Source organism: Saccopteryx bilineata, chromosome 10, assembly GCF_036850765.1.
Source record: "Saccopteryx bilineata isolate mSacBil1 chromosome 10, mSacBil1_pri_phased_curated, whole genome shotgun sequence".
NCBI classification, from domain to species: domain Eukaryota; kingdom Metazoa; phylum Chordata; class Mammalia; order Chiroptera; family Emballonuridae; genus Saccopteryx; species Saccopteryx bilineata.
In genome coordinates this window covers 35,224,846-35,243,057 of record NC_089499.1, presented here as the reverse complement: position 1 = coordinate 35,243,057, position 18,212 = coordinate 35,224,846, and the positions used below count along the sequence as shown (strand labels likewise).

At 43.4% G+C, this 18,212-nt stretch overlaps 1 protein-coding gene across 1 annotated transcript in view; it reads left to right on the top strand.

The window, feature by feature from the left end:
- The first annotated feature begins 13,398 nt into the window (after positions 1 to 13,398).
- Positions 13,399 to 18,212, top strand: part of MRPL3 (mitochondrial ribosomal protein L3) — a 52,660-nt gene continuing 47,846 nt past the window's right edge. The window contains exons 1-3 of the mRNA XM_066244338.1: positions 13,399 to 13,661; positions 14,647 to 14,831; positions 16,641 to 16,732. Coding sequence (XP_066100435.1) covers positions 13,570 to 13,661; positions 14,647 to 14,831; positions 16,641 to 16,732 — 369 coding nt within the window. The 5' untranslated portion in view covers positions 13,399 to 13,569. The remainder of the gene's footprint in view (positions 13,662 to 14,646; positions 14,832 to 16,640; positions 16,733 to 18,212) is intronic.

Below are 18,212 nucleotides of genomic sequence, written 5' to 3'. Positions count from 1 at the left end.
TGGGTATGTTGTTTATCCTAAGACGTCTCGGCTTATAAGATATATCATTTTAAAAAACCCACTTAATGAAATGCTTACAAAAATCTTATGTTTGCCAACAATAGCACACATTTATTCCCACAATTCCATCTTTCCTTGTTCGGTGTCAAAATGCACCTAAGCCTTGCTCAGACTGTGACTTTAAAGGTTCTTCTGCTGTTTGCAATTAAGCATAGCACAGCAAGAAGTGTTGGCATTTGTAAGTGTGCTTAGGACACTGAGCTTTGTCGGTTTTCGAAGTGGATAATATAATTCCAAAGTTTACCCAAGAACACTGAGGTTGTCTATGCATTTCCTATCGGATTAAACTTGCAGTGATTTCAGATTTTCAAAAGCCCAGAGTGAATTCATGAAGGGACACAGGCTGCCATCCATTCCTGTCTGTTTCTGACTCCTGAGAGCATGAGAGGGTCCTAAAACAGCAGTCTTGTTGACAGGCAAAAAAAAAAAAAAAAAAACTTTCCCCCAAAAAAGTAAATGCAGTGTCAAGATCCGGCTTATGAATCATTTCTCTCGGCTTACTGAGAGAAAAAAGAAATCAACTTAAACATACATTGGTTTCTTCTAGTCTGTGGAGTACCCTTTCCATTTATGCATATACGTATCTATATGCACATATATTCATTAGCTTTCACTTTTGTAAAACTGAAAGCAGCACACAAGTGTGGCAGAAGTCACTCCATGATGAACAGAAACTATTTCTCCTACTCTTGGTCCCATCCTAATGGCCAGGGTAAGGTTTCCAGGGAAGGAGATTCTTTCACAGATGATTAAAAGCTATGGTATATTTCAAAGGAAGACTTTGCTTCCTCTTGAATATTGAATGATTTTTCCAAGTAACAAAAAAATGCCAAAAAGGACCTCCTGAATTCATTAACGATCCGAAGGTAAATCCTTGGCAACCGGCTGGGATCCCCCAGGATTGCCAGCCCTGCATTACGGAAATCCATCAGAGAGCCAAATGTCAAACCCAGGTGGGCTGGAGTGTGGGGTATTAAAAATATGTACACCCACAGGGATGGGTTAGGCTGAGCAGATCGTTTTATAACCTTAACTAATTAATTCATTTGGAGTTTAATGTGAATCAAATGAATTGAAAGTGAATAAAAACATCATTAAATACAGCCACAGCCCAGAAATTACCATTGTGTCTGCCCGTGTCTCTTTATTTGATATCCTCAGCACTAGAATGAGCTTAGCTGAGCTGCTGTTCTGCAGCTCTCGGTTCATTTTAGGATGTGCATTTATCTATCCTAGCCAGGGATATTAACAAGCTGGTCCAACCCTCCCAAAGAAAGCAGAATCGTGAGGGTTACGACCAAGAATTTTGGTGTCAGACAGAAATATGTTTCCCAGCCTGACCAGGCAGTGGCATAGTAGATAGAGCATTGGCCTGGGATGCAGAGGACCCAGGTTCAAAACCCCGAGGTTGCTGGCTTGAGTGTGGGGTCACTGGAGTGAATGCAGGATCATAGACTTGACCCCATGGTCTCTGGCTTGAGCCCAAGGTCACTGGTTTGAGCGAGAGGTCTATGGCTTGGCTGGAGCCCCCTGGTCAAGGCACATATGAGAAAGCAATCAATGAATAACTAAAGTGCCATAACAAAAAATTGATGTACCCCCCCCTTTTTCTTGAAAGAAAGAAAGGAATAAATAAATAAATAAATTTGGAAGAAGAATTCAGACTTGTATGCATGCAATAATGAAGAGAGTAAGATAAATCTCACATATTTGGAAAGCAGGAGGAAAATAGTGATTAAGGTATTCTCTAAATTTGCTAGAAGATTGAGGATGGGGGACTGAGGAAAGTTTGAGACAGAACGGTTCCTTGTCCCACCGGCTGGCCTCAATCCTTCTCAGGAAAGTCGTTGTGCTTTCGAGTCCAGAAGGCATCTTCTGCTCTATAACCAGCACCATCCCAGCCTGAGACCTCCCAGCCCCCCAGTGCTGAGACGCTCCCCTGAGCTCAGGGGAGAAGGTGCTAAGTTTAGGTGGCCAAGTCAGTTTCCCTAAGAACCCATTTCTGATATATTTTATTTTGTAGAGTGACCAAGTCCCAAATTCCCTTTTGCAGAAGGACTTGCCCACTCAGAATGACATTTTACATTTAGACACTTCCAATCTAGTTGATATTTCACTTTAAAGATCATCTTTTCCCCTTTCCTGCTGGCCATAACTTAAGTCAGGAGACAGTTTATAAATAACTTCTGCTTTCAATCATCCAAACCAGCAAACCTAAAGGCTCAGCATCACATAGAGTGGAAAAAATAGAGATGAAAATGAGGAGACCTGGGTTCTAAACCAGGCTGTACTAGATAGATGGCTTTACTAGGGATGTTAGCTAGACAGGTAGTCTTGGACAATTTCCTCAACATCTCTGGCCATGGTACTTTCCTCATCCGTTATGGTAGGGATTAAGCATGTAACATTATACCAGGCACTATAGGAGTAGCTCAGAAAGTAGATTTACTACGTGTGTTTTCATTACTCCTACAACTACTGCTATGGTATAACAACAGTTTACTTTCCAGAGAGCACACGTTCTCTCAAATTGCTGTTCCCTTCATGACTGACTCAATTGAAGGAAACTGTTTTCCTTTATGGCAAACAGTGAATTCCAAGGAGAAACAGAGATGGAAGGAAGACAGGGGAATGGGCTTAGCATACTACACCTTGTCTAGAAAAAAAGCCCTGGCTTCCTGGTGGTGGTGTCCATGGTGTTGATGATGATGGTGGTGATATTTTTTTAAACAATGAAAACACTAGTCCTTTTTTTTTTTTTTTTTTTGCGAAAGAGAGAGACAGGGACAGACAGACAGGAAGGGAGAGAGATGAGAAGCATCAGTTCTTTATTGTGGCACCTTAGTTGCTCATTGATTGCTTTCTCATATGTGCCTTGCCTGGGGGGCTCCAGCCAAGTGAGTGACCAACTGCTTAAGCCAGAGACCATGGGTTCAAGCCAGCGACCATGGGGTCATGTCTATGATCCCACGCTCAAGCTGGTGACCTCAGGGTTTTGAACCTGTGTCTTCAGAGTCCTTGGCTGATGAATTATCCACTACACCACTGCTTAGTCAGGCGAAATCACAATTCTTGAGTATGTTGCTTTAGTATTTAAAGTGGACCAGCAAACATGGACATAAAAGACACCAGAGGCCAACAAAAGCCAAAGATATCTCCTAACATCTTGTTAGGAATCTTGCGTGATTACATCCAGATGAACTTGTTCATGCAGAAAATACCAACAGAAAAGTCAGGAAACGGTAGATCAAGATTTTGTATAATTATAATATCGAACAGGAAGTCAATATAAATATCAATAATAGTAGTAGTCAGCATTTTTTAGTTCTTATGTGCTGAGTACTGTGCAAAGCATTTTATGTAAATGGTTTTATTTAAACTACTGTTGCCTTGTGAAGGAGGCTTTTTTTTCCTTTAATCATATCTTAAACAAGGGAACTCAGAAAAACTAGATGATTCACCCAGGTGCATGGAAATAGTAGCAAAGACAGGATCAGAACCCAGACCTTCTCACTTCTAAAGAAGACTGCTCCTCTGGCCGGTTGTCTCAGTGGTAGAGTGTCAGCCTGGTGTGCAAGAGTCCCGGGTTCGATTCCCGGCCAGGGCACACAGGAGAAGCGCCCATCTGCTTCTTCACCCCCTCCCTCCTTCCTCTCTGTCTCTCTCTTCCCCTCCCGCAGCCAAGGCTCCATTGGAGCAAAGTTGGCCTGGGCACTGAGGATGGCTCTTTGGCCTCTTCCTCAGGCACTAGAATGGCTCTGGTAGCAACAGAGCAATGCCCCAGATGGGCAGAGCATCACCCCCTGGTGGGCAGAGCATCACCCCCTGGTGGGCGTGCCGGGTAGATCCCGGTCAGGCGCATGCGGGAGTCTGTCTGACTGCCTCCCCGTTTCCAACATCAGAAAAATACAAAAAAAAAAAAAAAAAAAGACTGCTCCTAGCCAAGGATGCGGGTGCATCAAAACCTCCGCTCCTCCTGATGTTGGTGGAGGAGGAGGAAGAAGGAACATCAGTGAGCAAGGCAGAACCCTTCCCTTCTGTGAGGCATTTGGTAACCCAAGTTCAGACCCTTTCAACCAACATTGTGTTCTGAGATTTCCCACACTATTGGTGTGGTAATTCGGACTACTCTCAGTATTTCACATCAGATTTCCATATGTTTTTGATATTCTATAATTTTTCTTTTCAAAATGTACACTTCAGTGCTCCTTCACATATTTACAAAGTTATGCAACTGTCACTACTAAAATGTCCAAGAATTTCTGAAGCTGATACAAATGTAGGGCTTCCAGGGAGTTGAAGATATATACTGTATTACTCAGCCTTGCAGGCATCCCCAAACTACGGCCCGCGGGCCGCAATGCGGCCCTCTGAGGCCATTTATCCAGCCCCTACTGCACTTCTGGAAGGGGCACCTCTTTCATTGGTGGTCAGTGAGAGGACCACTGTATTTGGCAGCCCTGCAATGGTCTGAGGGACAGTGAACTGGCCCCCTGTGTAAAAAGTTTGGAGACCCCTGCAAGAGTTTGCAGTCTTGTCGAGAGATATGGTTTATAAACCTAAGGCTTCTCACTACTTTTAACAAACGAGAACAATACCGTGCAAGACCATCCTTACGTATGGTAAGCTCTAAAAGAGGAGAGGAAGGAACAGCCAGGACCAGCGATGATGAGGGAGTCCTCCTAGAGGAGTCAGGCCTTGGAGATGAGGGTGATTTGGAGAAGTGCTGTGAGCAGGGAGGGTGTCAGATACAACAAACTCCCAAGCTCAGTAACCCAAATGTTCAACTCTTGGCGAGCATAACTATTTGCCCTATTGAGAGACTGGCTGAGAGGGACTTCAATAGGGAATAGAAAAGAGATTAGATGAAGCCACGTGACTTCAGCCAGGGATTGCCTGTTCTATTTGAGGTAATTTATATAACAGTGACCGGCAGCTCCTCTCAGAATGCGGCGGTGATGCTCTTTGGTTTCAGTGGGACGTGTGCTTTGTGGAGCGAAGAAAGCATTTGGCCCTCGGTGGGAAATTCCTGCTTTAAAAAGCCATTTTGTTCCATTGTGAAATAAAGTGGGAGTGAAAGCCGTGCCCCATAGTGCTTCATGGTTAATAAAACTGCAAAGGCATTTCTGCCTGGGCATAAAAGATTATTTTAAGCATCATCTCCTGACTCCTTGGTTACGAAGGGAATCCTGTCTCAGCTCGGCAGCACAGACGGGCGAGTTGCCATGACGATCCTGCTAAGCCTGGCTGGAGTCTAAACATCCCAGATGGAGGAACCACTGGCAGCACCTGACAGCCAAGCAGTCTGGCAGTGCCCTCTCTGCCCCTCCACTTTGCCACTCCTCCTAAACTCACCTCGGCTTCCCACTCCTTGCCACTAGGGTGCATGAGCCCAGCTGGAAGGGCACTCAGGGTCACTGGCTCATCTGGTTTGATGGTCAGCCTCCTGTCTCAGGATGTGTCGTTCATGCTGGGATGTATTCAAGTCATCTTGAGCACATACAGTCCTTCCAGCCTGGCCTTTGTCTCTTTAGATAGAGGACATGCTAGATATTTACCAAGTACCTGCACTAGGAAGCAGAAGAGAGTCTGGAATAAATCGTCTTTTCTTTCCTGTAAACCGACCAGATGTAATCTGAAACACTTTTACAGGGTAGGTTTGTTACGGTAGTCGGCGATCCATCAGCTCCTGCAGCTATCCAGATGCAATTCCATTCTTTCACGTGGACATACACATGATGTTTGTGGCATATTACATTTTCTAAAGATGGCTGTAACCGTCCCATGTGTTCTTCTTTCAGTGTGACTTGGCCATGTCCACACTGAGGGGTGGGTTTATGTTTCTGTATCTGAGCCAGCTTCTATCTGAAGTCAAGTAATCCCTGTGATTCCTGAGGCTAGGTCATAAAAGGTAGTAGTGCTTACTCCTGGTTCTCTTGGGATGCTTGCTTTTGGAACCCAGCCACCACATTATAGGGAAACCCAAGTAGCCACATGGAAGGACCACATACATGTGTTCCAGCAAACAGCCCAGTTGAGGTCCTGGCTGATAGGCAGCATCAACCACCAGATACAGAGCCAGTGAGCTTTCAAATGATTTCAGACACCCAGCTGACATCATCCTGGTCTTTGAGTTATCCCAGAAACAAGCCATCCCCACTCAGCCCTTTCCAACCTCCTAACTAACAGAGACCATACAAGTAATAAAAGGTGGTGTTTCTATGCCCAAAAGTTTGAGGTGGTTTATCGCCCAGCAATAGTATCTGGAACTGTGTTCTTTATACATGAAATATCCTTTCTTTACACTGCTCCTGGGCACTTTTACTCTTCCCTCAAGAAATAGTTCAGATTTCACCTCCTGTGCGAGTATCCCATCGAGGCACTTTGTATGTACTCTACACCTCTACTTTGGCACTTACCATGTATGTGGCTGCCTACCTCTTCTGTCTTGCCTGCTACACTATAGCTACTCAAGGACTCTTGTAGCTACTCAAGGACTGAGATTGTTTTGTCTTGCTGGTTTAAAGTAGAAGCAAAATAGTAGAGCAGGGATTTTGGAGCCAGATCATATTGAATTCAGCTGGGCTACTTATTAGTTAAGAGGGCACGTTACTTAATTCCTGAGTTATTCATATACACTCCCATATGTAAATTGGTAAACATATCTATCATTGTTGCTTGGAGCAAATTTGATGGTATCTATTCTGAGCCTGGTACCTGGCATTTAGATAGCAGGTATCATCATATTATTTTATTATGCCTGCATTTAGTTCAGTGTGATTCAGATTTATTTAATTATTCAGCCAATATTTTTTGAGCAGCTATTCTGTTGCTTAGCACTGTATATTTCATAGTGATATTAAAGAAATAGTTTTAAATATAGGCATGTACAAAATAATGCAATTGGCACTTGATTTGGATCTTTCCTGGATATGAGCCTTTCTATCAATAATTATTTTTCTCAGACTCGAAAGTAAATTTGAAGATAGAATGGTGATTTTTTTTTAATCTTAATGTCAAACTGAAAATAATCCAAAATCAGTGTCTATTTTCTCTAGGAGTTACTAGAATTTAGAACTTTGGGCATGTAAGTTTATATTACAATAGTTCTCTATTGCTGCCATAACAAATTACCGCAGACTGAGTAGCTTAAGATAATGCAAATTTACTCACTTATAGTTCTAGAGGTCAGAAAGCCAACATGGGTTGGCTTCGTATTAGGCTAATCTGAAGGTGTTGGCAGGGCTGCAGTTTTTTCTGGGATCCTTAGGGGAAAATCCATTTCCCGGCCTTCTCCACCTTCTAGAGGCCACCCACATGCCTTGGTTTGTTGACCCCTCCCTTGTTCCCCTCCTCCCTCTTGCAAACCAACCACAGGCTGAATCCTTTCTACCTTGTGTCTATCTTATACTTTCTCCGTTGTTGCAGCCACGAAGGTTCTCTGATATTAGGGACTCATGTCATTGCATTCAGGGCCCACACACATAATCCAGGATAATTTCCACATCCCGAGGTCCTTAACCTTAACCATATCTGCGAAGTCCCTTTAAGCCATGCAACAGAACACATTCATAGGTTCCAGGGAATACGATGTCAGTATCATTGTTCTGCCTTCCATACAAAATTTCACCAAAAAAGGCTGGAAGGGGCTTCAGTTTAACAAACTCTACCCCCTTGCTGTCTTGCAGATGAAGAGACAGAAAGGAGAAGTGACTTACACTGCTAATTAAATTTAGAAGTGAGTCTGTATCCCACGTCTCTTGATTTTGAGTCCAGAGTTCTCTCAAGAATGCTGCTATTCAAAGTGTGGTCTGCGCACCAGCAATACCAACATGACCTCAAGTTTATTAGAAATGCAACCCCTCAGGCCTCACCTCATACCTACCAAATCAGACTGCATTTTATCAAGATCCCCAGGTAATTCTTTTTTTTTTTTTTTTTTTTTTTTCTGAAGCTGGAAACGGGGAGGCAGTCAGACAGACTCCCGCATGCGCCCGACCGGGATCCACCCGGCACGCTCACCAGGGGGCGATGCTCTGCCCACCTGGGGCGTCGCTCTGTCGTGACCAGAGCCAGTCTAGCACCTGAGGCAGAGGCCAAGGAGCCATCCCCACCGCCCGGGCCATCTTTGCTCCAATGGAGCCTCGGCTGCGGGAGGGGAAGAGAGAGACAGAGAGGAAGGAGAGAGGGAGGGGTGGAGAAGCAGATGGGCGCTTCTCCTGTGTGCCCTGGCTGGGAATCGAACCCGGGACTTTCGCACACCAGGCCGACGATCTACCACTGAGCCAACCGGCCAGGGCCTGCCCAGGTAATTCTTATATACATCTAAGTTTGAGAGGCACTGATCGAGGACATCACAGAGCCTCCTTTTTCTTTCCTTGTAGGAAGATTGTATGTGATTGAATGAGGGGACAAATATCTCAGGTAGTTTGGCCTTATTGTTCTCTCTTGAGCCCAACTGATTCTGATGCAGACTGATTAGATCTCTAAACATGCAGGCTTAGCACTACCATCCCCAGTCCTCACTTATCTGGGGCAACCTCTGGATGCCAAGCTGAGTGTTCCAATATTGTGTCATGCAGTTTTCTCTTCTTGGAAGGGAATAAATAGAGCCATGAAGCACTTCCACTCCAGAGTCAGCCTGCATGGGCTCAGCTTCTGGCTCCACCACTTAAGTCTGTGACCTTGGAGGAGCTGCTTATCGTCTCTGTGCCTCACTTTCCTGCCAATAAGGACGAGAATAATAGTGTCTGCTTCATTTGAGGAGCAAATGAGTTGATATATGTAAACCACTTAAAATCTGCCACTTAGCGAGAGCAATGTGTTAGGTATTTCTCATTCTACTGGGACCCCTTCCAAGTAGAATCAAACTTCTAAATGAGCTTAGTTTCTAGGAATTTATCAAGACTATCTTCTGGGATCAAAAGAGACACCCTGACCATGATACCAGGGGACAAGAGTATTCACTGGTCTAGTACCCCACTCCAGCAGTCAGAACGACACTGGCACTGGAAGAAAGACTGGGGAAAAGGGGCTTTCCTTGGCTAAAAGCATCTGGTCCCCCAGCATGTGAGTCTCCATTTCTGTCACTAGCATTTTTGTTCAGTCATCACAGAAATTTAAAGAAATGCACATAGGCTTAAATACATTAGGTTTCCAGAACCGTTCTGAATTCAACAGAGGCGGGCAGGATGCTGAGAAATTTTAATTAAATCTACATCACAACATGTCTACACTGGGTTTTTGTTTTTGTTTTTCTCTTAAGTCTTTCTTCAAGCCAAATGTGTTTCCATTCTGGTCATCTCTTGAGCACTAAAATCTGTGGGTTAACTTAGAAATGTATAAATATTGCACATTTAAAATCATTATACTGAAGTTGAAAGTTGTCATTTGGTCTTGATGGAGGACATTGAAGCAGAATTCATCTTCTTATTGAATGAGCATCTGTGGATTTTGCAAGATGGCCTTTTAAGTTTTCTATACCAGCCGTAAATTAAATATCAAAGTTCAAAATTTCTTAAAGTTCATTTTCTTTATTGCCTTATCCAATGCTTGTCTCACCTTCATAATATCTCTACCAATTTTAAAATATGCTAAATTCTATTTAGAAGGGTGGAAGAAAGCCAAGGAAAATTTAATAAAAAGTCTAAACTCACTTTAAAAAGATTTTTAATTTCACATATAAGGCATGTTATGAACTAAGAGACAGCATAAATGAATATAAAATGCAAATTAACCACCAAAGAAAAATTTATTATTCTGCAATACACCAACCATACAGGACATGTCACAAACATTATAAAAACTGACTGAAGTGCCTAAAGGGAGGAACACATAGAAAAACTATGTCTAATAATTACTTGGCTTTAAATCTACTCTTTCAAAAATAAAACTATTCTTATTTTTAAAGCTTATTTTATTAGGTTTTTTTTTTTTTTTTTTTTTTTTAGAGAGAGAGAGAGGAAGGGAGAGAATGAGAGAGTCAAGAACATCAAGTTGTTCCTGAATGTGCCCTGACTGGGGATCAAACCAGCAAACCTTGTTCTTTGGAATGATGCACTAACCAACTGAGCTCTCTGGCAAGGGCATAAATAAAACTGTTATTAATGTTTTACTTTATAAGAAGAACATTTATTAAATCACCTTTTGATTTAAATTAAAAGAGTAAGAATTATGGAATTGCAGTATAGTAAGTCCTCCCTTAACATCATCGATAGGTTCTGGGACTCTAAGGAAAATAACATATAACAAAACCAATTTTGCCTGACCTTTGGTGGCACAGTGGATAAAGCGTCAATCTGGAACACTGAGGTCGCCGGCTCAAAACCCTGGGCTTGCCCAGTCAAGGCACTTATGGGAGTTGATGCTTCCTGCTCCTCCCCCTTTCTCTCTCTCCCTCTCTTTCTCTCTCTCTCTCTCCCCCCTAAAATAAATAAATAAATTATTAAAAAAAAACAATTTTACAATAGGTTAATTGGTATAAACAGGAGTTAAGTTCCTACAGCATCTCATTAATTTTATAACAAAATGATTTTGAACAAAAAGACATTATTCAAGGACCTTGTGTACTAAAAAGGCATAGTGGAGGTTATCTTTCTTCCAATGAGGAACTGAAGTCCCAGGGAGGCAAAGTGGTATCAGGGTCCCTGGGTCTAAGGCAATCTCTGAAGGATGATATCAGAAATAATGGGAAACTTGAGATCAATGCCTGAATGCATAAAAGGAACCCTTACTAGGTCCCTTAAGAACTGAGCCTGGTCTTTGTGAATTAGCAGCATACTGCAGTGACAAAATTGGATATAAAGACACCACCCAGCCCCAGCTGGCAATAAGGAGGCACGTGCTGTGTGATAGATGAAACACATTTTGCTTTGAATGGCTGCCTCCTCAATCCTCACTGACCACAGTTTGCCATAGGTTTATTTATCAGTATCCCTCTTTAACCATAACGGAAGTTCAGTACAAGGATAGTAACGGATTTAGCATAGAAAAGTCGAGAACAAAACAGCTAAGAGCTGAGGCTCTCTGGTCACATTGCCAAGGTCTAAATCTTGGTTTTTCCACTTACTATTTAAATTATGTAATATCTCTGTGTTTATTTGATCAATTTGTAAAATAGGAATAATTATAGTATTATCACATGTGGTTGTTATTGAGAAAATATACTGAAAGAGTAAAAATAAATCCCACTAGTAATCAGATTGCAGAATTTATCATGGAACGTCAACACAATATTTCAAACAGACCATACCCAAGGCCACACCACTGGTACAAAATGACTAACTGTTTCGTCTTCTGAGTGATTTCTGCTTTTTTACCAACATCATTCTTAGTCTCACTTTGTCTTTCTTTCGTCCAGAAGAAAATTATTGAGATGCCCAGTTGCTGAACTGTTCTTGCTTCTTAATAGCCTTTATTTCAAAATAAGTCCCTGCTTCCCTTATGCCACCTTAAAAATCTCTCTCATAAGTCTAAATCTTATAACAAGCCCCTCTCAACGCATTCATATAGAGACACCCTTAGGTATATGCACTCTCTTGCTGCAGCAAGCTAATTAAACTTAACCTTGTTTGAGTTCAGTTGTGCTCCTGGTGGTCTTTGACTGATGGGCTTCTACAATACTGAGCACTTGTTATTGCACACTACATGCATAAGGAATGCTGGCTTTTGGGAACAGTAGGCAAGTCTTTTTTTACCCTAGCTTTTTCATGTAGTACACCTCAAGACATGTTTGTTCAATGAAGAGCCATTCTTATGTACCTGGGAAGCCAGTTAGCATGGATAGGATGAGAGATGTACTTTTTCTCCAAGGCTCAGAGTGTTATTTAGAAGTCCTGAGGGTAGGTGCAACAGCAATCAATGAAATGGAAGAGCAAGAAAAGAAAAATATTTTTGAGCCTGCTCAAGCTCAAGTAGTAACCAGGAATTGACCATTGCCTGAAGCTTTTAAGCCAGGCTAGCCAGATAGCTATGAAAAGAGGGTGTAAAAATAGCTAAAATTTAAAGTTATTATTCCCAAATTTCTACGAATACCCACTTGAAAAATTAGGAAACAGGCCCTGGCCGGTTGGCTCAGCGGTAGAGCATCGGCCTGGAGTGCGGAAACTCGGGTTCGATTCCCGGCCAGGGCACATAGGAGAAGCGCCCATTTGCTTCTCCACCCCCCCCCTTCCTCTCTGTCTCTCTCTTCCCCTCCCGCAGCGAGGCTCCATTGGAGCAAAGATGGCCCGGGCGCTGGGGATGGCTCCTTGGCCTCTGCCCCAGGCGCTAGAGTGGCTCTGGTCGGGGCAGAGCATCGCCCCCTGGTGGGCAGAGCTTCGCCCCTGGTGGGCGTGCCGGGTGGATCCCGGTCGGGCGCATGCGGGAGTCTGTCTGACTGTCTCTCCCCGTTTCCAGCTTCAGAAAAATACAAAAAAAGAAAAAAGAAAAGAAAAATTAGGAAACAGACCCTTGTGCTAGTAGAATGAATGCCCAATGCATACACAGAGTGATTAGGGTCAGGTCTGGAACCAAGGACAGTGCTTTGTTTGTATTAGGATGATATCAGAAATCTATTGCTGTGCCACAAATCATCCTAAAACTTAGCGAGTCAAAATAAGAATATTCACTTATTCTCTTTGGCAGTATCTTTTGTCAGGAACCCTTGAGTTCCTTGGCTGGGAAGTTCAAGCTCAAGGTCTTTCATGAGTTGCAGTCATATGAAGGACTGCTGGGGTGCAGGATCCACTTCCTAGGTGGCTCACTCTGAGCTGGAAAGTTGGTTCCTCTTCATATAGGCCTCTCTATAGGGCTGTTGGAGTGTCTTCAGGACCATGTCCACTGGAATTCTCCCTAGATAACAACTCCAGAGGCCAAGACGGAAGTAGCCATACTTTTAATCACCCAACCCTGTAAGTCACACACCATGGTCTGGGCCATATCCTATTGCTAACACATGCCAGCCCTGTTTCAGTGTCAGCTCTGCGCGTCTGCCAGATGTGCTACTCTGGACCAGCGCCAAATTCTGAGTCTGTGTTCCCTCATTTATAATATAAAAATAACAACTTCCTTTTGGGGCCGTTTTGAACATAAACCAATATATGAAAATCAAGCATTGCTTAGTACAATAATGTACTGAGTGGGTATTATTTAGAAGAGATTTCACTTGCTTAAGAAGCCTGTAAGCCTCATTCTTCTCAAGTTTAAACTCCGAACATACTTTTTTTTCCCAACCCCCTGGAGAATCGTCCCTGTCCTCCACACACCAACTCCGACCCAAGGTAGGACTATTCCGGAGGCGGAACTTTAGTTCCAGGGCTGAGTCCGGTGCCCGGAGGAAATTGCGGACCGGACCGGACCGGAAGGGGGCTCCCGCGATTCTTTTTCCGTCCATGAGGACGTCTTCGGGCAGCGGGCGGGACTGCTCCAGGGAAGTTGTGGTGGGGGCGTGCCAGTGGCGTGGGAACTCCCTGAAAATAGAGCGGAGGGGGCCCCGGAAGTGTAGCGACCCGAGCCCTCTCTGGCTCCTTCATGCTTGGTTGGAGGCTGCTGGCTCAGGCCGGCTCCCGGGTGCTGGGCCGTGGCGCCGGGGGCCTGGATGCTGCCTGTGGCTCCCGGAACAGGTGGGTGTGGGCTAGAGACGGGGTCGGGGGGTGCGGGAGTGTGTCCCTGCAAAACGACAACTTCGAACTGTGGCATGGCTCGACACGGAAGGGTCTGCCCTGGGTGGGAGAGGAAGGGGGCTGTGTCAAGACCTAAGGTTTGGAAGGGTAAGTGAGGAGTGTTACTCCAAGATAGCCCTTCAAAGGACTGGAGGGTTTTTGTTGTTTTTTGTTTGTAATGCTTATGAGCGATTGACCTTGAGCATTACCAACTGCGATAATAATATTATCTGCCAATTAGCGTTTTTTATATTAAGTGCCCTAGCTTAAGTGGCCTCACGTGAGAGAACTCTCATTATCCATTTTGCAGATAAAACGGAGGCTTGGGACAGGAAAAGTAACTTACCAGTGATCACTCAATAAATGCAAAATTGAGACTCTAACCTGAATAATCTGCCTAGCTACAAAGGGAGGATAGACTGAAGAAAACTTGATTGATTTTCTGACATTCCGCTGCCCCGACCTCAGTCCCCATTGGTCTTTCTTGGTGTGTTCAGCTGATCAGAGGTCGTGGCTTTCACAGATCTTTTGAATTCGCACAACTAGTTTCTTCATCACTCTGAATCTAGGCCGAGTCACTGCAGGGAAGAGGTGCTTATCAGAGAAAGATCAGCATTGTATCCATATTCTGCAACTTGTGCTGGATGTGAACTATTAAGGTTACCTACAAATAGTATCTCCTGTGTCTAGGTGGAACTACTTTGTTAGAAAACTGATTATCCCAGAAGAGAAGAAGAACTTTGTCTTCAGGGTAACTATTAACACTTACTGTGTGAACCCCATTATTATCATAAAGAATGTCAGGGGAGAAAAAGTGAACTTGTATGGAATCCAAGCCCTTTCCTAAGGCCCTGAAGACAGTTCCCAATTTATGTGATCTCCCTTCACTATGTTAAATAGAGAAACTTTTGCATTGTGGTTTGTTTTTTAATTTTTATTTCTGCAGAACAGACATCTGGCTTTTGGTTAGAAATCTCCATGGCAAGAGTGTTACTTGGTGGGATGAGCATCTTTCTGAAGAAAATGTCCCATTTGTTAAGCAGCTGGTCTCTGATGAAGATAAAGCCCAATTAGCAAGTAAACTGTGTCCTCTGAAAGATGAACCATGGCCTCTGCATCAGTGGGAACCAGGTAGTTAATTTGTGTATGATGAGTCCTGGTTACTTGGTGGCTGGCACATTCAAAATTATAATGACTGCTTGACAGATTTATCCTCTCTTGAATTTATTTTTCATGTCTTAAGTGTGTCTGTTTCATTGTGCTTTGGTTTGCAAATTTATTTCCAGCATCCTATTCTGCTGTTAATGAATGTCTGATGATAATCAAGATTTGCTAAAGAAGCTGTTTTGTATGTGAAATGAGAATCAGTCTGCCTATGTTTTCTTGTTTCCTTCAGATAAAAAAGAATATAAAAATAAATCAGGGAAGAAAGTCTGGAAGTATATGATCTAAATGTGTCCCAGATGTCTCCAGTTGGGAAGTTCTAGCACTGTGGATTTGCCAGGCATAGCCCCAGGATTAGGTGTTTGTGCCTAGTAGGGTGCTAAATCCATATGTGGACAGGCCAAGAAGAATAAGACCTGTCTTGTTGTGAATATAATCTCTGGTTGGGGTTTATTGTAACAGTTCAATTGTATAATGGAACAACTTGATCAATTTTTTTTAAATTATTTTTCTGAAGCTGGAAACGGGGAGAGACAGTCAGACAGACTCCTGCATGCGCCCGACCGGGATCCACCCGGCATGCCCACCAGGGGCGACGCTCTGCCCACCAGGGGGCGATGCTCTGCCCCTCCGGGGCGTCGCTCTACCGCGACCAGAGCCACTCTAGCGCCTGGGGCAGAGGCCAAGAAGCCATCCCCAGCACCCGGGCCATCTTTGCTCCAATGGAGCCTTGGCTGCGGGAGGGGAAGAGAGAGACAGAGAGGAAGGAGGGAGAGGTGGAGAAGCAAATGGGACTTCTCCTATGTGCCCTGGCCGGAAATCAAACCCGGGTCCCCCGCACGCCAGGCCAATGCTCTACCACTGAGCCAACCGGCCAGGGCCAACTTGATCAATTTATTGCAACAAATCTGTTATGGTGAAGGCCAACATAGTTTAGCAATGTGACCACCTGTGTCATCCTTATAACCCCAGTTAACTTATTAGAATTTGAGTGGTAGATGTTGTCTAATTAATGACATTTGATATTGATACTATAGGAGAGTAAAGTATAATGAGGGATTTATCATGCCCTCTCTTAATACCACTATTTTTAAACCAGACTATATTTGTGTAACAGTTTTCTTTATTATGCACAGTTTGCTGATGTTTGTTCATTATACAGAAATTTCCTGAATTGCTATATCTTATGTCCGCTTTGGCTGAAGGTGGTGTTTTGTGTGTGTGTGTGTGTGTGTGTGTGTGTGTGTATTTTTCTGAAGCTGGAAACGGGAAGAGACAGTCAGACAGACTCCCACATGTGCCCGACCAGGATCCACCCGGCACGCCCACCAGGGGCCACGCTCTGCCCACCAGGGGGCGATGCTCTGCCCCGACCAGAGCCACTCTAGCGCCTGGGGCAGAGGCCAAGGAGCCATCCCCAGCGCCCGGGCCATCTTTGCTCCAATGGAGCCTCGCTGCGGGAGGGGAAGAGAGAGACAGAGAGGAAGGAGAGGAGGAGGGGTGGAGAAGCAAATGGGCGCTTCTCCTGTGTGCCCTGGCTGGGAATCGAACTGGGGACTTTTGCACGCCAGGCCGACACTCTACCACTGAGCCAACCAGCCAGGGCTAAAGGTGTTTAAATCTGTAAGGAACAATTGTGTTTTACTCTATGAATATATTAGCATGTTTTTTTACTTGCCTGCCACTTATTTTAAAACCGTGATTTAGGAAATGCTATTGCATCATGTTGGCAGATGTTGAAAATGCTCATATTATTCATCTGTTTTTAATTGCCAGGTTCTGCCAGAGTAGGCCTTGTTGCAGTGAAGCTGGGCATGATGCCTTTATGGACTAAAGATGGTCAAAGGCACGTGGTCACATTACTTCAGGTAAGAAACAGGAGATGTAACAGAGCTTTATGCGGAGACCTATTTGTACAAACTTAAACAGGCAACATTTGTATCCTGAAATGTGTGTCTGTGATGAAGAATAGGTTAATGTTGAGCGTAAATACTATTAAAGAGCTTCTGATGGTTTTAGTGAATGTTTTCACTCTTGCCTGGTTTCTTGATACTGGCATGGGATAATTGGGGCAATCAACAAAAATGATTGTAACGATGATAATGATTATAACCTGGCTTCTCCCAGATCTACTAGTTCAGTTCAGTATCAGAAAAGAAAAAAAAATCTCAGTTCATCTAATTTACATAATGAAGTTCTTTCAACTCTAAAATATTTTTTATCTCTGCTAACTTGGAATGTAAGAGTCTTGTCAGGCGAAGCAGCATTTTGTTCTCTGAAATAAAACAAACTCCTTAATATTAATAATATGGACCCTGGGACCAGAATACCTGACTTCGGATCTCGGTTCTGCCACTTCCTAGCTGTGTTCTTTGGAGCACTGTGTCTCATCTCTAAAATATATATTATTCCCCAAATCACTTTGGACAACTCAGTTCATCTTCGGGGCCAGCCTTACACAATTGATGAGAATGAAAGTAAGAGTTCATGCACCTGAGTACTTGGAGTGCTAATAGGCACAAGGAGCCGACAGACCCTTAGTACATTGTTATTGACTCTCAGAGATCAAGGGTGGGGTTATAGTTTCTAGAACTCTAAAGAACTTTGAGAGCGTTGGGGAATGACTGGTGGGATTGTAAATTGGTCTGACCACTTCAGAAGATACTTTAGCCTTATGTGGTAAAGTTGAGATAAGTAACCCTTGTAGTCCAGCGACTCCTTTTGTGAGTACTACTAGATTTAAACAGGTATGCACCAGGATAACTGTGCAACAGTGTTTATAGCAGTGTTACTCCTTTTTTCTCTTTTTTTTTTTTTTTACTTAAGGTTTATTTTATTGATTTTAGAGAGAGAGGAAGGTGGGGGGCAGGGAGACAGACAGGAACATCAATGTGTTCCTGTATGTGCCTTGACCGAGGATTGAACTGGTAACCTCTGCTCTTCAGACAATGTTGAGCTATCTGGCCAGGGCAGTACTACTCTTAGTACACTGAAGTTAGAAATAACTCAGATGTCCACCAGTGTTAGAATGGGTGAATTGCTGTATAATCACATAATGAAATGCTGGATAACAGTGGAAAGGAGCTGATGGGGCTACATGCAACAATATGGATGAACCTTACAAGGTTCGTCTTTGAGTGAAAAAATTAAGACATGGAAGAGTGCATGCAGTCTGATTCTGTTTCTATAAAGCTTAAAGCAGACAGTGCTGAGCTACATTGTTTATACTTTTTAAAAAAATTTTATTTAGAAAATTAAATTTAACAGGGTGACTTTGATCAAAAAGAGTACATAAGTTTCAGGTGAACATTTCTATAGCATTTGAACTGTTGATTATGTTGGATACCC